The sequence below is a fragment of the Dasypus novemcinctus genome, chromosome 2 (genome assembly GCF_030445035.2).
Source record: "Dasypus novemcinctus isolate mDasNov1 chromosome 2, mDasNov1.1.hap2, whole genome shotgun sequence".
NCBI classification, from domain to species: Eukaryota; Metazoa; Chordata; class Mammalia; order Cingulata; family Dasypodidae; genus Dasypus; species Dasypus novemcinctus.
Window position 1 is genome coordinate 187,573,406 of NC_080674.1, and position 21,495 is coordinate 187,594,900.

The 21,495-nt window shown below is 43.6% G+C and overlaps 1 protein-coding gene across 8 annotated transcripts in view; it reads left to right on the forward strand.

The window, feature by feature from the left end:
* Nucleotides 1-20,407, forward strand: part of NSD1 (nuclear receptor binding SET domain protein 1) — a 181,036-nt gene extending 160,629 nt beyond the window's left edge. For all 8 annotated transcript variants that reach the window (XM_058282812.2, XM_058282785.1, XM_058282806.2 and 5 more), the window contains 4 exons: nt 2,005-2,146; nt 5,924-6,030; nt 11,283-11,487; nt 13,976-20,407. In XM_058282812.2, coding sequence (XP_058138795.1) covers nt 2,005-2,146; nt 5,924-6,030; nt 11,283-11,487; nt 13,976-15,609 — 2,088 coding nt within the window. In that variant the 3' untranslated portion in view covers nt 15,610-20,407. The remainder of the gene's footprint in view (nt 1-2,004; nt 2,147-5,923; nt 6,031-11,282; nt 11,488-13,975) is intronic.
* Nucleotides 20,408-21,495: the final 1,088 nt, after the last annotated feature.

Consider the following 21,495-nt stretch of genomic DNA (forward strand, 5'->3'; position numbering starts at 1 on the left):
TCATCCATGTTGTAGCATGTGTCAGAAATTCATTCGTTTTTCTGGCTGAATAGTACTCTTTTTTTATGGAGACACCATATTTTGTTTATCCATTCATCTATTTTTGGACACTTGGGTTTTCACCTTTTGGCATCTGTGAATAATCCTGCTATCTTCCTTGTGATATATTAATTTAAAAAAATTAATAAAGGCAAAACAATAATGCTGCTATGAACATTGGTATGCAAATAACTGTTCGAGTCCATGATTTCAGTTCTTTGGGGTATATTATTAGGATTGGAAATGCAATTTTTTCCCTTTTATTTTACAGAGCGAGAAACTGATTTGTTTCTATTTAATTAGTGCGTTGTCGATGGTCATATAAATTGATTGTAGAGCTAAGCTTGGATCCCGAATTACTTTGCCAATTATAGGAGTTTTCTGAAGAGTTTCATTTCATTGATGCCGAGAATTGTATATAGAACTTATTCTTTTTTTAAAAGATTCATTTTCCGCCCTTCCCCTCCTCCCACCCTGCTGTTTTTGCTGTCTGTGTTGTCTTTCCTCATTTTCTTCCTGTAGGATTCACTGGGATTCAATCCTGGAGAGCTCTGGGGAGAGAGGTTCCCTGTCAATTGTGCCACCTCAGTTCCTGGTCTCTGCTGTGTTTCACCTTGACTCTCCCCTCTTTTCTCTTTTGATGCATCATCATCTTGCTGTGTGATTCTCTTGTGCAGGACACTGTCTCACCACGTGGGCACTCACGTGGGCACTGGCTCACCATGCAGGCATTCACGCAAGCATTGCCTTGCTGCATGGGCACACTTTTCTTTTTCACCAGGAGGGCCAAGGGATCTAACCCAGGTCCTCTCATATGGTTAGGCGGAAGCTCTGTCGCTTGAGCCACATCCGCTTCCCTGGAACTTATTCTTAAATTTAGCGTTCTAGTATGTTTATTTTTTGTTTATCTTAAGTTCCCTCTTTGCAACTGGATATTAGATTCCACTCCTAGCTATTTTTTTCTTCTTCTGTTTTTGGAGCAGAATTTTTTTAATGTATAAGTTTGTGAACATTTATCAATTTGTATACTTAAAAATCCTTACCTTTGGATATCCTGATTCACTTGTTTTGGGATAGGTCCCATCAATGATATTTAGGTCTCTCTCTCTCTCTTTTTAAGATTTATTTATTTATCTACCCCCCCACATATCCCTGTTGTTTTTCTCTCACTGTCTGCTTTCTGTATCCTTTCACTGTGTGGTGTTCTCTGTTTGCTTGTCTTCTCTTTAGGCAGCAGGGGTTCTTAACCTTTTTTGTTCCACGGACCTCTATGACATCAAGTGAAAACTACAAACCCCTTACTAAGTCCACACTATACTGTATTATTTAATAAATACATCACACCCACACCAACATGTACCTGCAAGAATAATGTTTTGAATTTCCATTCAAGCTCATGGACCCTTGGTTAAGAAAACCCCTGCCTTTGTGATTTCTAGCGTATAGCCTGCATGGAGAACTACCTAATTAGAGATGGGAGAAGCTGGTTCTTCTTTAGAGTAGGTTCTCAAACTTCAGTATACATCAGAATCACCTGGTGGGCTCCTTATCACACAGATTGCTGGGCCCCACCCCCAGAGTGCCTGCTTTTAGTATATATGGAGCACAACCGGGAGTTCGCTTTCCTCCCTCCCTCTCTCTCTGTCTTTCTCTCTCTTTCTCTTCTTTCTATCATACAATAAACTTAATTTTTAAAGAAGTTTTAGATTACAGAAGAGTTACATCAAAAGTGTAGGAGATTCCCATATACCCCACCCCCTCCCCAAGTTTGCATTTCTAATAAGTTGCTTCCAGATGGTGATGCTGTTGCTGGTCCAGGGACCCCAGTTTGTGAACCACTACTCTAAGAGATAAGAATTTACAAAGAGGAACTCCACCTCATTGTGGAGCACAGTCTTTATATTAATAAACAGTTGCAAAAGTCTCAGGAAATCTGATGAGGAGCTTGTTCTCTTGGGATTCTAGGACCGGATCATTGATGCTGGTCCCAAAGGAAACTATGCTCGGTTCATGAATCATTGCTGCCAGCCCAACTGTGAAACACAGAAGTGGTCTGTGAATGGTGATACCCGTGTTGGTCTTTTTGCCCTGAGTGACATCAAAGCAGGTAAGAGTAAAACAAGAAAAAGGCAATAAGAATCATTTAAGTATCGTGCAAAATCTGAAGCTAGAACTGAATTTTAGGTTTTACTTTCTAAAATTCCTTTATGCCCTATCCTAAATGAAGTATGCATACTCTTGAGGACTTTGCAGGTGGTACCAGAAGGATACTTAAATTCCAGACTTTTAACTTTTGTATGTAAACTCCCTGAAAATAGCTCTCCAGGTCTCTCTTTTCTTATCTTCCCTTTCACAGTCACCCATTTCCCACTTTACAAACCGGTGACTCACCTCTCACCCATCCAAGTCTTATGGGTTCTGGGCCCAGGCATGTTTTAAGAAACAAAAATAACCAAAAAACTCCTCGCTTCTGGGGTTCCAAAGAACCAGACATTTGGAGAATCAATAGTTTCTCTTGTGGCTTGTGTGTCCAAGAACCAGAGTGCTAGTGTGTTAGGATTTGAGAGTACGTATTATGATGTGTGTTAGCGATTTGCAAATATAGTAATATGATGGATTATTTTCTATAAATTGAGGTAGCTAAATCTGTATTGTTAACAGTTTTGAAGAAAATATTTTAAACATGCATATGATATCTTCTAAATTGCATGAATTTAAATTTTTTATTAAATACTTTCCTTTATTCTTAGTACAACTAGGATATTATATTGACATTAAAGTGTTTGTGTGTAGGTAGGTATTATTACATACGGATTTCCTTCTAAGATTGTAACATAGTATATTAAAAAGATAATGTGTCTAATGGAATTGAGTGCATGATTTGTAAAATATTGAAACTTTTTAAAAGTCTGGAAAAAAACAAAGAAAATAAAGTCTGTGAATATAGATATGTACTAGGGAAGTGTGGTACATTACTTTTCAAAATGAATTCTACGGACATGGGCAAAACATTTGAAGATCATTATCCTACACTGAAACTGAGATGGGATTGGCCTAAGAAGTTTGTAATTGGCAGTAGTATGGTCCAGTTAGTGTTGAAGCAAAAATCACATACTTAATTTTTAAAGCAAAAAATAATTTAAAATAATTAAAGAGCAATTTGGTCAGCTCCTGGTCTGTCCCTTTTTTTTTTTTAACTGTTATACTCTTTCTCCCACTCCCTACCCCTAGTGTGTCTTTTCCCAACAATTTTTGGTTTTTAACTTTTAAGTGAGCCAATAGTTCTTATCTCTGTTTTGCATTTTCTTCACATTAAGGTTTTTATTTTTATTATTTTTTTAAAGATTTAATTTCTCTCCCCTTCCTCTGTTGTCTGTTCTCTGTGTGCATTTGTTGTGTGTTCTTCTGTGTACGTTTGCATTCTTGTCAAGTGGCACTGGGAATCTGTCTCTTTTGTTGCGTCATCTTGTTGCATCAGCTGTCCATGTGTGTGGCCTCACTCCTGGACAGGCTGCACTTTTTTCACACGGTGCGGTTCTCCTTGCAGGGCACACTCCTTTCACGTGGGGTACCCCTATGCTGGGGGCATCCCTGTGTGGCATGGCACTCCTTGCACGCAGCAGCACTGTGCATGGGCCAGCTCACCACATGGACCGGGAGGCCCTGGGTTTGAACCCTGGACCTCCTGTATGGTAGGTGGATGCTCTGTCAGTTGAGCCATGTCAGCTTCCCCACATTAAGTGATGAAGGTTGCAGCATTTGAGCATCACTCTGCACCGTACTCACTGGACTCAATGATACTGATTTTTCTTTTTAAGAAGCTTTTTATATTCTGTAAATGTTACATCATACCTCCCCCAATACTGATTTTTAAAGTGATGACTTGTTTGCATCCAGTTTTTGTAATGGACTGCTTGAGAGTAAATTGGGTATATTTCTGCTTTTGTAACAGGAATTGTCAAGTGAATTCTATAGAAGCTATCATATATCTGGTGCTGACACTATTACTTCATCCTTACATAGGTGCTTTTAAGTAGGTGATGTTATACCCATGTTATTGGTACTCTTGGATCTGACACTCTTCTCATTCTTTTCTGTTTTTCTCTGTAACCATCCCAATGTGGGGAGGGGACACTTTTCCACATTATTGATTACTCAGATGCTCCTCAGTCACATGATTTCAGTTCTTTTATCCTGACCACTTTACCACATTTCTCAGAGCCTTCAATTTGTGTCCAAGGGGATGGTCTATTCAACCACCTCTAGACAAAGCCTTCTCTTTCTCTTCTGTGCTCTCTCAGCTCAGGTACATGTTGTGGGACTTTTTTTTTTTTTTTTTTAACATAAAACTTTATTTGCAAGGGAGTAGAAATTTTATCGAACAAGCCAAATCCCATATCGTCATCCGACTCTTGCGATTCCTCTTCCTTTTTGTCTTCTCCTCTGCTGCAGCTGGGGCTGAGCTGGCAGCAGGAGCGGCAGTGCCTGGGGCAGCAGCCACGGCCACAGCCCCACCAGGAGGCATGCCGCCCAGCTTGCCAATGCCCTGGGCAATTACATCTTCAATGTTTTTTTCCGTTTAGCTTACTGATGACCTTGTTGAGCTGGTCGTCATCCACCTTGATGCCCACACTGTCCAGGATCTTCTTGATGTCCTTGGTGCTGGGGAGGTATTGCCCCTGAGGGCAGCCAATAGGCAGGAGGCGAAGTAGTGCATCCTGAGGTGCTGGTCTCCCACCTCCACCCTGGGCCACAGGCTACGGAAGGCCGCACGGGGCTCGGCGGTCCTGCTGTGTCCTCCCCAGGGCGACTAGCCTGTCCCACAGCCCGGTGCACTGCCCGCACCCTCCCGGCCCGGTGCTGTGGGCAGCGCGGGGCCGTCACACTCACTCACCGGCGGTGGAGAGGCCTCACGCCTGTGTGGGACTTTAGAGCCCTTGTTCCAGCCTCACTTGGCTGACAGTCTGCTGGTTGGGATGGGGGAATTGAGACAGAATGTGCTAAGTGCCAGGCATAGGACCTGGAGATGCTGAGGCCTTGGTAGATGGAACCAGAATTTCTCAGCCTGCTCTTGGCTTTACTAATCAACTTCCTATGCTCATCACCACTTACCACTTATCACGTCCCATGTGTGGCATTTGCTATCCTCATTTCTATCTTTTTCATTTTCCTTTGCCATCCTTAGTCAGTGCAGACCCCTCAAAGATTATTGCATATTGGATTCTTTTCTGGAATGGTATCAGTCTTATTACAAGTGCTAATACCTTCTGATTTAGTCCCTGGTACAGTTTATATAGTAAATAGCTGGTAAGCAGCAAGTCATGCCAAGGATCCAGCTATGTTGCATATGTGTGACGGGGGGAGTTGCATTATAAGCACATTAAATTTACAAAAATTCAGATATTCTGAAAAGTCAATACTTCCACAGTAAAAGTTATTTTGGGAGAGCGAATGTGGCTCAAGTGGTTGAGTGCCTTTTTCCCACATGGGAGGTCCCAGGTTTGATTCCCATTGCCTTATAAAAACAAAAGCAAAACAACAAGCAAACAAATGTAAAAACCAACTCAGGGGAGCCGATGTGGCTCAGTGGTTGAGTGCCAGCTTCCCACATGTGAGGTCCTGGGTTTGATCCATGGCACTAGAACCTCAAAAAAAAAAGTTATTTTAAATATTGCATGTTATGTCATTGGCATGTTTCTGTTATTAAATTAGTTAATGCTTTTACAGAATTCACATTTATTAACCTGTTGGTATTAATGTTAATAAATCCTTTTTACCTTTTTAAAAAAATCTGTTCTTTTAAAAGTCAGTATCCTTTCTGATTATTTACAGAAATAATATAAATAAAACTGGGGTATTGATATTTTCATGTTCTCTTATGCAGGCACTGAACTTACCTTCAACTACAACCTAGAATGTCTTGGGAATGGAAAGACTGTTTGCAAATGTGGAGCCCCAAACTGCAGTGGCTTCCTGGGTGTAAGGCCAAAGGTACCACTCTCCAAACTTCTGCATTGGGAATAATGGCACTCCCTTCCATAACAGTATCTGGTCTGGCTCTTCATTTTAAGATGCTTCTTGGAAATAATGCCATTGTATTGATGTCATAAGGGCTACTGGCAGTTTACTAAGCATTCTGATGATCAGCACAAGATTATCTTTGAGTATTGTTGGAGTGTTTTGAGCAATTTGACTTAATTGATGATATACTCTTCAAGCTTAAAAAATGAACCACTAGGGGAGTGGGTGTAGCTCAAGTGGTTGAGCACCTGCTTCCCATGTACAAGGTCCTGGGTTTAATCCCTAGTACCTTCTTAAAATATAATAATAATGAACCACTTATTGATTCCTTACTGATTTCAGCTCATCTCATAAGCCACCTTGATTCTCTGTATATCTGACCTGGTCTATGCCTGTTTAGCATGTCTTTTATTTTTTCAGAGATTTCAGGGGATTTACAGTTGAATTCAAGATTCTAAATGTAGTGTAACACTATAGATTAAAATAGAACCCTTCATCTCACTGTCATAATAAAGTATTGGCATTGTGTGTCTTTGGTTTTTCTGTACACTTTAACTGAATTATCATACTATGACTATTTAATCCTGTTTCTGAGTTTCTATCCTGCTTTTTCATAATTATAAAAATTATTTTCTTTGCTGTTACATAGGCTTCTTAACTGTCATTTTTAGTGACTGCTTAGTTTTCCATATAATGGATAAACGTAATAGATTAACATCTGACGCTTCCAGATTTATCTATCATAAGTAACAGCATATTGAAAATAGAAGTTTAATTTTGTGGCAAAGTAGACTATGCAGTGACTCCCATTAGGCTGTTTTGATTATGAAGCTCAACATTAGGAATTTAAAAATGCAAATTAGCATAAAAACCAGTAAGAAAATATAGTAACTCATTTCAAGCTATAGCACATGAACATGAGGAATACCCACCGTATTAGTCAGCCAAAGGGGTGCTGATGCAAAATACCAGAAATTGTTGGTTTTTATAAAGGGTATTTATTTGGGGTAGGAGCTTGCAGTTACCAGGCCATAAAGCATAAGTTACTTCCCTCACCAAAGTCTATTTCCACGTGTTGGAGCAAGATGGCTGCTGACGGCTGCGAGGGTTCAGGCTTCCTGGGTTCCTCCCTTCCAGGTTCTTGCTTCTTTCTGGGTTCAAGTTTCCTTTCTTTCCTGGTGCTTGCTTCTCTGTCCTCTGTGAGCTTATTATTTCCCGGGATTCCAGTTTAAGGCTTCAGCATCAAACTCCAACATCAAAAACCCTTAACTCCCTCTTTTGCCATGCCTTTTATCTGCCAGTCCCCACCCACTAGAAAGGCCCTAATGGCACAAGAGGTTTACATAATTGCTTAATCAAGTAAACCTATGAATTCAATATAATCTAATATGCCCAGAGGAAAAGGTTAATTTACAAACATAATCCAATATTTCTTTTTGGAAACTGCTACACTCTGAATTCCAAAAAGATATTACAATATTAAAAAAAGCTTAAGTCAGTTGCAATGCAACTACTAAATTGTATCACAATCAGTTTAAAGAAATACAGTTTGTCTTGGGGCAAAGCCTTGTGTGCTATAGACCTTTGAAATTTACACAACAATTCATCTGCTCTCAATACACAAATGGACAAAGGATAAATATTTTCATTACAATAAGGAGAAATTGGGAGGAAATACGAGTCATCGTTTTCTACAGTTAAGTAGACCGACCTACAAAGTCTGGGAGTTATTCTTAAGAAGATGGTTTCTAAAATATAAACCATAAAAATTTTAAAAAAAAGATGATTTCTTCCCTTGGGGCCTTATGGGAGCCCACCCTTTCGACAGGCTTGCCCAGTGGCCATTTTCTTGGTTCCACCCTCATCAAGCATCTGGGTGTTGACCAAGCTCCAGAGTTCTCCCTCCAAGAGTGTTGGGGTGATTGTCACACCTTAACCAATCTTTGGGTTAGAGTCTTAACACCCCCCCCCCCTACAGTGACATGAAGACAACATTTCTTCTAACCTTTGGCAATCAGGCTCAACCTTTTCAGAACAACGAGTTGACCACCTGGCCTTCCCTAACCTTTGGCATGCAGGCTCAACCCTCTCAGAGCAACGGGTTGACCACTTGCCTTCCTTAACCTTTGGGGGACAGGTTCACCCCACTCAGAACTGTGGGGTGCTATTTTTAACTGCCCTAATCCTTGGGGAATGTGCTTCACCCTCTCTGTCCCCTTGGGCAGCAAAACTCTCTCAGAATATTGGAGAGAACATCCATCCTCTTCATCTGCTGGGGCAAACTCACCCTCTCTGTACACATGGGTAGGGTTCTACTCCTGGGCCAAGGTGATGTCCTAATTCCAGATCTCAGCTTCCATAGTTTTCCTCTTAAAGTTATTTCTCCTTCAATCTCTCCTTTCCATGCCCTTTTTATTCCAGGCTGAGATTGGTTTTGATCATACAGCTCTCAAAAACCTTGTTGGTTTAGCATGCAGGAAGCAGGGGTCCAAGCTATCCGATAGTAAGACTTTACACAAGTCTTTCCTAGATAATTTCATCTTCAATCTTGATTTACCAATTTCAAGTTTAGTTAAGTCCTCCAATGGGGCACTTTCATCTGGGAGCTTGATTTCCAGAGGCTTGGAATTTCCAGAATCAGTTTCTGCTTTCTTTGTGCCTGATGACAGTTCAGTCCTCAGTATAGCTCTCTCAACTACCATTTTGCTGTAAGCTGCAAGCAGAAGCCAAGCTGCATTCTCCAGGTTTACTTTGGAAATTTTTTCAACTAAATGCCTAGGCTTGCCATTTTAAAATTCTACCTTCCATAAAACACCAGGAGTTAATCTTGCTAAGTTCTTTGTAACTTTAAAACACAGCTCTCCTTTCCTCCAGTTTCCAGTAATAGTTTCATCATTTACTTTTAAGGCATCATAAAAAGTCTCTTTAGCATCCATATTGTTATCAACAGTCTCTTCAAAGCACTGTAGGTCTTTTCTTCCAAGCATCTCACAGTTCCTCCAAAAAATACCCCTTATCATCATTTATAAAACCACTCCGCATTTCGGTAATTGCAAAAGCACTTCCCCACTCCTCGGTACCAAATTCCGTATTAGCCAAAGGGGTGCTGATGCAAAATACCAGAAATTGGTTGGTTTTTATAAAGGGTATTTATTTGGGGTAGGAGCTTACAGTTACCAGGCCATAAAGCATAAGTTACTTCCCTCACCAAAGTCTGTTTTCACATGTTGGAACAAGATGGCTGCTGATGGCTGCAAGGGTTCAGGCTTCCTGGGTTCCTCCCTTCCAGGCTCTTGCTTCTCTCTGGGTTCAAGGTTCCTTTCTTCCTGGCGCTTGCTTTTCTTTCCTCTGTGAGCTTACTCCCTGGGCTTCAGGCTTTAGCATCAGACTCCAGCATTAAAACTCCCACATCAAAAACCCTTAACTCCTTCCTTTGCCATGCCTTTTATCTGTGAGTCTCTACCCACTGGCACAAGGGGTTTTCATAATTTCTTAATCAAGGAAACCTATGAATCCAATATTATCTTAATATGTCCAGGGGAAAAGATCAGTTTATAAACATAATCCAATATATTTTTGGAACTCATCAATAATATTTGACTGCTACACCCACTAATAATTATTTTGTATAGTTAAATAGGGGAAGTCATATTTAATTACGTTGTTGTATTGTGTTGGTTTGAGTTTGGGTTGGTCAAAATTATCTTGTTCCTTAGGAGGTCTAGTTGACTTGTTTTCTGTGAATTAAAATGGTAGTGAGTTTAGCCCCACCATCCCTGGATGTGCCAGTTGCTGCTTCCTGGAGTCTAGGTAGGCAGCATTGCAGCACATAAATCAGCAACAGGAATGCTGGAGCAGAAGTTTAGAAATGGGAGGAGATCACTGTAGGATAGTAGGAAACCTTGGCTCTGGATTATCTTATATAGTTTTAGGAAAAATGTCATGAAAGCCGTGTGGTTTGGTGACCAGGTGTGGGCTGCAGTGGGAACACAGAAGAGACCTGCTGGTCGCACCAGTGTCTACCTTGGGGAAGAGGCAGACATTAATTCAAAGTTGGTCCTCATTAGTTAGCAGATTTTGTATTTGTGTATTTGCCTACTCACTAAAATTTTTGTAGCCCCCAGCTCAACACTTCACAGTGCTTTCACCATCATTTGCAGGCAGGCAAAGTACAGAATAGTGAAAAATATGAGCTGCTTTATGCACTTTCCAGCTAAGATCAAACAAGGCAACACTCTAACTTCTTGTTTATACTTAAATATTGTAAACAAGTATCCTTTTCACAGTATAGTTAGTGCCTTGTGTGGGAATTTTTATTTTTATGGGTTTTTATTTTTAAGTGATTTCACTGTTTGAATTTGCCCCCACATACAATGCTGAAGTGCTGCCTGGTGTTCCTAAGCACTAGAAGGCTGTGGTGTGTCCTACAGAGAAATTAAAGGTGCTTTTTAAGCTTCATTCAGGCAAGAGTTATAGTGCTGTTGACCATGAGTTCAATGTTAACTGACAATGTATATTAAACAAGGTGTAATTAAACAGAAATTCACATATAAAACAAGGTAATGTGTTAATTGGTTGACAAAAGTGGTATGACCACAGGCTCACGGGAACTTAACCCTGTATTTTCCCTAGAAGCAGTGGTTCACCATTTGCTCTTGAGTGTTTGCAGCAATGTTATACAACAGAACTACCAGAGATAACAAGAATTGACTGTGATTCAGCCTAGCTAAAGATGTACAGTTTTGCCGAGGGCAAGCACCGTGAATTAGTTTCTTGTGTCACCTCAGCACATAGCTCATAAAAAGTGCTCAGCGAAGGTTTTTTGTTCAATGTGTTTAAAAATGTGCACACACAAATAATACAATTCCCACACACCCATAGAAGTCTACATTAGCTTTGAAACTAGTCAAACAGTTTTAAAGAAAAGTGACCTTTAATACCAGCCATGTGGGTTAACAAACAGAAGCACATTTTTATTGTTGAGTTCAGGTTACAGGAACAGTTGATATGAAAGTGGCAATTCATGCTACCATTTATTAGCACCTATGATGTGCTAGTATCTTCACAACTGTCCTATGACAGTTCAGGGCAGTTCTATAGGATAATTATTCCTAAAGAATTTATTAAGTCTCAAAGAAGGTAGCTGACCTGGTCAAGATTATGCAACTATTGTGTTAACAGAAATAAAACAGAATGCTGACTGCTCAATGTCTGATCTTTAGAACCATCCCATTGCCACAGAAGAAAAGTCGAAGAAATTCAAGAAGAAGCAGCAGGGAAAGCGCAGGACCCAGGGTGAAATCACAAAGGAGCGAGAGGATGAATGTTTCAGCTGTGGAGATGCCGGGCAGCTCGTCTCCTGCAAGAAGCCAGGCTGCCCAAAAGTCTACCATGCAGACTGTCTCAATCTAACCAAGCGGCCAGCAGGTTGGTGCCACAATTCATTTAGTGTTCCACATGCTTTGCCAGAATTCTCAGTGAGTTATGCCATTTTCTTCAGTCAAAAAGAAAGTAACCCTTTGGTCTTCCTGTGCTTAATGTTGAGGAGTATAGTCCATGTTCTCATTCTCATAATAAACAATCATGAAGGTTTAGAAGTGTAGGTTTTATAGAGAAAAGTAAGTGTGCTCTACATGTATTTATATTATTTCATCTTCCCAGCAATGCATAAAAGTAGGTCTTCTCCCCAAGGTGCAGATGAGAAAACTTTGGCAAGACTGGTGAGTTGACTTGTCACCTTAGGGCAGATAAATAGAGGAGTTGAATTGAAAGCCAGATTTTATGACTCCAAGGCCACTAAAGTATGTTCTCTTTCCAGGGAAAGAAAGGTTCCCACAGAATAAAGCCTTCAGGTCTTTCTAGTCAGCAAGAGGTGGATTGATAACCCTCTTAGTTTTCCTTCATACCACTCTCCCTTCTCCTTTGCAAGGGAGGCTCCTTTTTCTGGAGATGTGATTGGATCAATCAGTGCATGAGAAGGCTGCTGAGGCAAATGTTGTACCCTGGTATTTATGGTTAGAGAAGTTGCTGGCCTTTGGGTGGTGATTTGAAGTTAAAGGATCTTAGGGATTTGGATATGCCATCTATAGAAAGGACAATAGAGCAAAACCAATAAGAAGTTAGACATAATTAATGGCCTGCTTCTAAGAATTGCAGAAAGACAAGAGTGAGAGTCAGAGAAGTTTGGCCCTGAACTGGCTCTCCCTCAGTGTGTAGTTGCCAGGGTAATGAAGAAATAGAAACTCTTAATAGTGTGAGGGCAAAGCCATAGCATTGATTTGTCAGTGCCAAGAAGTATAAATGGGGACTCGTTGGAGAGTGAGTTACTGTAGCTGGCCCAGGCTTTGATGGAACTGAGCTTGCCTGTGATCCAAGAGCAAGGTCTGCCATAGTTCACTGAAAGGGCTTTGAGGATGCAAACACTGTCCATGGCAGACACACTCAGGTTTCATGAAATGGAGGAAAGAAGATACCAGCTCAGGTTAGCTTTGGGCTTCCCACTGATTACGTGTACAAGATAGGCGGAGTTTTGTGCCTGTTTCAGGTCTTAAAATTGAGCAAAGCTAAATCCACTTCTGTTTTCTGCACTTGTGTATCTCTTTCCTGTTCTTACTAGTAACCAAATACACAGGAATGTAAATAGCTGGAATTCTCCCCTTAGAGTTAGGTATTTAAAGACTGCAGAGTTTGCAAAGAGGGTATGTAGAAATAATAAAGTAATACTACATGTCTCATTTAAAGAGAACTTTTCTTTTCTTGCTGAAAATATTCATAGAAATGTGGATTTATTCCTCTGCTTGTATACTTAGTTGAGAGTTACTACTATTTGATACTTTGCTGTTAGTTTTTTTTTTTTAATGGCTAAGATATTTATTTATTTATTTTTTAATTGACTTTGTAATAATATTACATTAAAAATATATATGTGAGGTCCCATTCAACCCCACCCCCCCACCCCACCTCTCCCCCCCCCCCCCCCCCAGCAACACTCGTTCCCATCATCATGACACATCCATTGGATTTGGTAAGTACATCTTTGGGCACCTCTGCACCTCATAGTCAATGGTCCACATCATGGCCCATACTCTCCCCCATTCCATCCAGTGGGCCCTGTGAGGATTTACAATGTCCGGTGATTGCCTCTGAAGCACCATCCAGGGCAGCTCCATGTCCCAAAGACGCCTCCACCTCTCATCTCTTCCTGCCTTTCCCCATACCCATCAGCCACCATGTCCACTTTTCCCAATCCAATGCCACCTCTTCTATGTGGACATTGGATTGGTTGTGTCCATTGCACCTCTATGTCAAGAGGAGGCTCAGATTCCACATGGATGCTGGATGCAATCCTCCCACTTTCAGTTGTAATCACTCTAGGCTCCATGGTGTGGTGGTTGTCCTTCTTCAACTCCATCTTAGCTGAGTGTGGTAAGTCCAATAAATCAGATTGTAGGTGCTGGAGTCTGTTGAGGCTCAGGACCTGGCTATCACATTGTCAGTCCAGAGATTCAAATCCCCTAAATATATCTTAAACCCCAACATTAACTGCACCTTCAGCACATTAGCATGAAAGTCTTATGAAGGGAGATCCCATCTGAGTCCAGATTCATCACACATAAACACCATTTCCAAAGAGGGGCCATCTGACCTGGTAGTTAACCCCATCGGCCATGACCATAACTCCCATGGGTCTCTTTAGCCCTCAAAGGAACCAATATCTGGGGGTTGTGCTGTTATTTTTATGTGTTATTTTGTGCAGAAGAGGGAGCTGAAATTCTGTGGTAGGGGAGGTGTCCAGGTGAGTGGTGTACACTCTGCAGAAGACGGCAGTTTGTCAAGGCTTTGAGCGCACTCTTGGCTGGTCCTATCTTATTAGCATCTCTTGTTTCCCTAAGCTTTTGTTTTACTATGTTTTCAGGAAAGTGGGAGTGTCCTTGGCATCAGTGTGACATCTGTGGGAAGGAAGCAGCCTCTTTCTGCGAGATGTGCCCCAGTTCCTTCTGTAAGCAGCATCGGGAAGGAATGCTTTTCATCTCGAAACTGGACGGGCGTCTGTCTTGTACTGAGCATGATCCCTGTGGGCCCAACCCTCTGGAACCTGGGGAGATCCGTGAGTATGTGCCTCCCCCTGTACCGCTGCCTCCAGGCCCAAGCACACACGTGGCAGAGCAATCAACGGGAGTTGCTGCTCAGGGGCCCAAGATGTCGGATAACTCGCCTGCAGATACCAGCCAGATGACGTTGCTGTCCAAAAAAGCTCTGACAGGCACTTGTCAGAGACCACAGCCTCCTGAAAGACCTCTTGAGAGAACTGACTCCAGGCCCCAACCTTTAGATAGGGTCAGGGACCTTGCTGGGTCAGGGACCAAACCCCAGTCCTTGGTACCCACCCAGAAGCCATTGGACAGGCCTGCTATTGTGCCAGGGCCAAGATCTCAGCTCTCTGACAAGCCCTCTCCAGTCACCGGCCCAAGTTCCTCACCTTCAGTCAGGTCCCAACCACTGGAAAGACCTCTGGGGATGTCTGGCTCAAGGCTGGATAAATCTCTAGGTGCTGCCAGCCCAAGGCCTCAGCCATTGGAGAAAACCCCAGTCCCCACTGGCCTGAGACTTCCGCCGCCAGACAGACTACTAGTCACCAGCGGTCCCAAAACTCAAATTTCAGACAAGCCCCCAGACAAATGTCATGCCTCTTTGTCCCAGAGACTCCCACCTCCTGAGAAAGTACTGTCAGCTGTGGTTCAAACCCTTGTGGCTAAAGAAAAGGCACTGAGGCCTGTGGACCAGAATACTCAGTCAAAAAACAGAGCTGCTTTGGTTATGGATCTCATAGACCTAACTCCTCGCCAGAAGGAGCGGGCAGCTTCTCCTCATGAGATCACACCACAGGCTGATGAGAAGATGCCAGTGTTGGAGTCAAGCTCGTGGCCTGCCAGCAAAGGCCTGGGGCAGATACCCCGGGCTGTTGAGAGAGGCAGTGTGTCAGATCCTGTCCTCCAGTCACCTGGGAGAGCAGTGGCCTCTTTGGAGCACCCCTGGCAAGCTGTTAAGTCACTTGCCCAGGCCAGACTTCTATCTCAGCCCCCTACCAAGGCTTTTTTATATGAGCCAGCAACTCAGGCCTCAGGAAGAGCACCTGTAGGGGGTGAGCATACCCCAGGGCCTCCCAGCCAGGCAGCAGGCCTGGTGAAGCAGATGGCTGGAGGCCAGCAACTACCTGGACTTGCTGCCAAAGTAACAGCACTGAGTGGGCAGCCCTTCAGGCCTCTTGGGAATGCCCCAGCCACCCTCCCTACTGAGGAGAAGAAGTTGACAACCACAGAGCAGAGTCCCTGGGTCCTGGGAAAGGCCTCACCGGGTCCAGGACTTTGGCCCATGGTAGCTGGACAGACACTGACACAGTCTTGCTGGTCCTCTGGGAACACACAGACATTGGCACAGACTTGCTGGTCTCTTGGAAGGGGGCAAGACCCTAAACCAGAGCAAAATACAGTCCCAGCTCTTAACCAGGCTCCTTCCAGTCACAAGTGTGCAGAGTCAGAACAGAAATAATACTAGCAAATATCACATGGCCAGACAAGCTGCCCCCAGGGTACCATTTGGGGAGGGGAAATCTTTGCTTTCTTTTTCCCCCTTAAAAAACAGACACATCCCAACATGTTTCCACTGTCATTCTTTCCTTGTACCCCAAAACTCAGAAACTCTTGTGACATTAGCCAGCAGAGGCTTGTGGTTATGTGAACCATGTATGGAAATCCAAGTGGGCCCCAGCCAAGGAGACAGACAGACTTGGGTGTCTTTTTCCTCAACCTTTACACATAGTAAATTTGAAATAAAAGTCCACTCTGGAGTCAAGCATGGAATTCAATTCCGCTGGTCAGGCTGGAAAGTAGTGCTGCTTTCAGAGCTATTTCCCCAGCCACGCAGAGCCCCCACTAAGGGCTCCTGAGGAACCCTGGAAGGAGGTATACATCCGACTCACTGGAGATTTCTTGAGCATGTTTGTCTGCTGGTAGGCCAGGTGCTGGTCACTGACAGGAGAGGGAGAGAGAGAAAGGCCTGCTACCTAGGAGCCTAAAGGTGTTTTCTCAGCCCCAGGCAGTTTTTGACAACCTTTGACCAGGAGGCAGCAGGAAGCTCTGAGGAACCCTGGGGCTCCAGGCTCATTCTGAAGTGCCCTGTGTGGCCCAGAAACGGTTTTGTTGAGTAAGTGTCCTGGTTAGGTCATGCATGAGTGCATGCCTGCATGCTCATGCAGAGGTCTCTGTAGGTGGGAGGGCACTACATTCATAGTGGGACTGTTGGTCAGGACAGCCACGGCTGCTTGTGTTGGACTATGCAGAATCTGAAGATCTGTCCCCTGGAGGAGCAGCTGGGCAGGGGGAGCTGTGCTCTTCGAGAATGTACCTTTCCAGCAGCAGAAGGCGGCAACTGGCAAGCCTCCCTTTCTTTTCTACCAATTCTCCTTTTACACGAACATACCCCACCCCTGTCCTGCAAACACTCAGGTGCTTTCTGATTTAAGAGTCTTGGGCAGTGGACATAGGGAACCTCTGGCATACTCCGGGCTAGACACACCAGCTTCAGGGAGATTGTCAGATCCTGATGGGAAATTACTTGTTTCTCCCCTGATCCTTAGCTCTCCCAGCTGAGTGGAGAATCTTCCTCTTTACTAGTGGATTCTGCCACCCCCTTGAGAATTGCTGTACTTTTTTGAGAGCACCTGCCTGCTGACTCAGCTCCAAGCCAGAACCCTTCTCTAAGACTGGCGAGACGTGGTGTTGAGAGCAATGTCCAGTCTGAGAGATGACTCCTCATAACTGCTGATGATCTGTTACTGCTGCCCTGAGCTGGGGCCCAAGGGCTGGGAAATCTGTTGGTGCTACCCTGCCCTACCATTTACCCAGCTCACAGACTGCCAACAGGAAGTGCTGTTTGGCCAGTTCTTTCCCACTCACCCACCCCTCCATTGCCCCTAGCCAAACGTGTTTACCTCTTTGCTTTGCCAACTTAGCTAGCAGCTTTAGCCAACAGGCCATTGCCCAGCCCAAACTCCTCCTGGCCATTCTGTCTCAGTTATGGCTTTTACATCCTCAATAGGATTCTGTATTGTTCACATTTCCTCCTGAGTTCCTACTGAGGTTACTCCCATCACTTCCAAGGAGGAACAGTAGTTGTTCTAGAAGCATTTGCGCTTTATTATAAAGATTTAAAAAAGAATCTGCTTTTATTTCCCAAAGTCTGTCTCCAGTGTTGAGACACTTGAACTCAGGCAGAGGGACGAGGCTGGGCAGGGCTATCCTGAGTCTAGGGGCCTTTCCCTGCATCTCACTTAGACCTCGGAATCTCCTCTGTGAATTCCACCTGCCTAGTTCTCCCCTTCCATCCTTTCTCTCTTCCCACATCATCAGAGAGGAAAATCTCTTTGTTCAAAAGGAAGAGAAAACATAAAACATCTTATTTTCTTTTAAAAGAATTTTAAACCATGTAAAAGATATTTTTAAAGAAATTCACCCAAAACATTAAAATTCATTATATTAAGTATTTATCATGTGTGAGAATAAGAAGTATATAAATCCAGCTTGTAGGTCCCTTTCCCTGATCTCTTAGGCTGTATGAGTAGGGTTTGCTTGGTGCCAGTCCTGTGCCCTTTTCTCTCCTGTCATCTGTAGTTGTGATCAGAAAAAGATATCTGCACTGCACTGTCAGAATCTCCTTTCACTATGTTGTGTGTTAAATTACCGTAGCTCTTTGTTTCATGAAATAAACTGTGAATTTTTATTTTTTGGGAGGGGGGGAGGGTACAGGCTATGTAAAAATTTTAAGCGGAGAAGTTTTATCCTGATGTAGCTTCTCTGAAGCTGGCTTTGGTTGGTAACTGACTTGACAGCTGCTCTGGAGATGTCTCCCAGGACAGGTAGGATTGAGAGAAAGGTTTTCAGTTCTTTCCCTTCTTCATCACTCTCTGGAGACTTCATTCCAGACCTGCCTGGGAAAAGAACTTCTGAGCCATGCTTGGTTTTGAGGGGCAGTCCTTTATCTAAATGGATGGATAACCAGGCTTCCGTCCAGGACCATTTAAAGACATTCTTAGGTTTGTTGAGTGGAAGCAGGAAAGTTGAGCTGTAGTGCCCACCAATAACAGCCCCTGACATGAGACTGTCCCAATCCTGAAAGCTGTCGTCATGAAATTAAGAGTCAGGACAACTGTTGGGAAATTAGACTCTTGCATGAAGGTGGAGAGGGAAGGGCCTTGCCAGCCCTGGTGGACTTCTTAAAGCTTGTAATGAGACCTTTTCTCTAAAGAGAAGGTGGATTGGCAGTTAAAAGGAAATTCTTTTATCTTAGGAAGTTCTCATCTTTCTGCAGGATAGTATTTTGCTGTTTATTATTAGGCCAAGTGCTTGGAAATTAAGAGATCTCAAGAGAGTCTGCCTCCCAGCCAGCTCCCCAGGAAGCTTTTTTGGAGGAGCAGCCAAAGGTTGAAATGCTCAGAGGTAGCTAGTGCCTCTCCTAGCTCTGTCAAGTGGGGGGGGAAAAAAAGGAAGCTTTTGAAATTTGAATTCAAAGCCTCATTTGCTGCTTCTGGAGCTAACCCATTCTAATAGTAAAATATCTGTCATTGTTACAAAAGTATCTAAGTTTTTCAGTGGCTGCTTTCCCCTAAAGTTACTGAGTTTGACATAATTTAAATCACTGTCTTTTGATCCTCCTCTGAATGATGACCAAATCCACATCTTTAGCATTGATGAAAATAATAATTCTTCACATTTTCCATCCCACACTGCGCGGTCAGGGCATGAAGTGCATCAGAGATCCTTTTCCTGGGCTCAGCATTATCTACTCACTGGAGCTGGATTCCCATTGGATTCCCAGGCTGTTCTAAAGTTGCCTTCTGAGAGCAGAGTGGTAGCAGGAAGTCTGGTCCTGGCAGCTTCCCCGGTAGAAAATAATCGGGAGAGCACTCAACTCTCTCCTTTTGCCCTCCGCTCCTATAGAGCAGGTTTTCTTCTAAGGCTTTTAGAGGGATAATATCATCATCTTGGGAGTTTGCCAGCCAGGAGAGTCTGAGACAGCCCAGTGTCCTAACCTGTCTGAGGTTATGGCAGGCAGGGTGCCACTTCAGGCCACTTTACCTGCTGAGTAGCGTTTGAACTGTTGCAGGTGTTAGACATTCCAGACCATCTAGAGCTAGGTAGTTGCCCCATGAGGCTTTCATTGACTGTAGCCAGTGAACTCTAAGCTGAGCTTCCTAGGGCCAGGGCATCGGAGCCAGAGGTTGCTGTAGTATAAATTGAAACTAGATGATTGCTTTGTACACACAAAAATGTAATGATGGTGCTAATTTCCTAGTTTAAATAAGCACTGCCAAGGGATGAGGAACTGGTGATGAGAAATCTGGGTTCTTGTTTGGGAGGAAGAGACTTTGTGTGGCAAGGTTTCTTTGAGGCTCAACTAGAGGTGCAGGGAAGGCAGAGCCTCAAAGAAGCCTGTACGCAGCTCTGGAATGATCCAGCAGAATCCAGAGGTAGAATATATCCCATATCCAGATGAAGGGAGCCATTGAGGTTCTCAGGGCTGGGGTCACCTTGTCCATCACCTCTATCTATACTGCCCAGAGAACAAATTGGTAGAGAGCTCTGGGTGTGGGGTCTCCCTTGGTTCCCTCCTACCCCTCTCTACCTCTTCTCTCATGGGAGCACCTCTATTGCTTATGAAGATAAAGGGTGATATTTCTTAAGGAAGTGGAAAGAGTTTATTTTGTTTAGAAATCCACAGCCTGGGAAGAAATGTTTCCTACCAACATAAGCAAAATAGCACATGTTGAATTCTTATGTGTTCCTTCCCTAGAGCTGTTTTCCCATGACTTTAAAAACATCAGGCTATTGAGGGGCTTCAGAATTAACACCCTGGAAGTCAAGCAGTGCTTTGAGGACAAGAGTTGAGCACAGAGAGAAGCAGCAGAAAGACTGATTCTGGTGCTCTAGGCTCCCAGGGGTTAGGGGCAGAGGGGTGTCCCCAGGTCTGAGGTGGGTGCTGCCCAAGTGTGCATGTAGGTGAGAGTGTGTTGAACATGGGTGAGTGCAGCACACAGAAGAGCAGTTCTCTAGGTCTTGGCAAAGAAACAAGCTGACAATAGAGATCTATCTTTATATTTTTAAGAAAGGGGTATGGTGGGGGGTGGTTCAGCTGAGGTCCATCACTTCCCCCCCCCAGTAGATTGTCAGCTGCAAGTGAAACTCCTAGTTGAAAAGAGGGAAGCCCTGTTCTAGGAGTCCCCATAAACATGTACTGTAATTCTTTGTATATAGAAAAAATTACTGTAAAGTAAAGTTTAACTTTACTCTTACGGCCCTTGCCCTGTGTTTTGTTTTATTGTCTGTGGGAAGAAGGCCTTAACAGGAGGGAGTGGCTGGGAAGAGCAGGAGCCAACCCAGTTAGTCCCTGACTTGGGTCACGGGGGAGCCAAGCCCTTCCTCCAGGAGCCACTGCTGCCAGAGTATCTTTCTCTCCTTTTGGGAGTACCTGTTGTCTGTTTCAGTCTCTCCACAGGAAGCCTCCATCACCCACAAAGGAAGGGTATTTTGAGGAATTGGTTTTTAAAAAGGAAGTGGAACCAAAGCTCTGAGTGTCAATCTGGCCATCTTGGTCCAGTGTCTTAATTCTTCAGAGGCAGGTGCTGGGCACTGGAGAGGATTTGGCCCAGGCTCATGGCAGGAAAGCTGTGGCAAAGGCTCAACAGGATGGTGAGGCCCCTACCCTTTCCATCCAGAAAGGGCTGCGACATAATTTCCTTTTTCCTGTTTTCACTAACACCTAGCCTCCAGACATGTTTGGCCTTTCAGGGCCCCAAAAATACACTTTACGGGAATCATGGGCGCTTGCCTCCCTTTCTGACCTAGTCCTGAACTCTGCTCCTTCAGCCAAAAGCTGTCAGAGAAGAGTTTGGGAAGAGTATTTAGTACTGTAGTTACTTCTCACTTAACCATCTTCACAGTACTTAGTGGTTGCCTCATTTTCCCAATGAGAAACTCAGGCTGAGGGTTTAAGTCCCCCCACTCCCTTTTTAAAAATGTGATACTGGGGAAGCAGGAGCTCAACCACTTGAGCTACAAAGCTCCCCATATGTCCCTTTTTAAAGTTGGTATTTGAACTGGATCTGAATCTAGATTCCTAAGATCTTTCTTTCTTGCAGACCCTACCACCTTTCCATCATTAGAACACCTTGTAGGATGCTATGGGAAGCCTGACTCATGGGCCCAGGCATGACAGAGGCAGTAGACAGCCAAATCAGTCTTTCTTGAGGTCACAGTGTTTGACATTGTTAGTTCTGGACACCATGTAAGTGTATTTGTTGATCTTCTTGGCACCCAGAAGGAATAATGAAGCATTGTACTACTCTCACCAAAGAATAGGAAGGGGCCCTTTGTTTTCCTG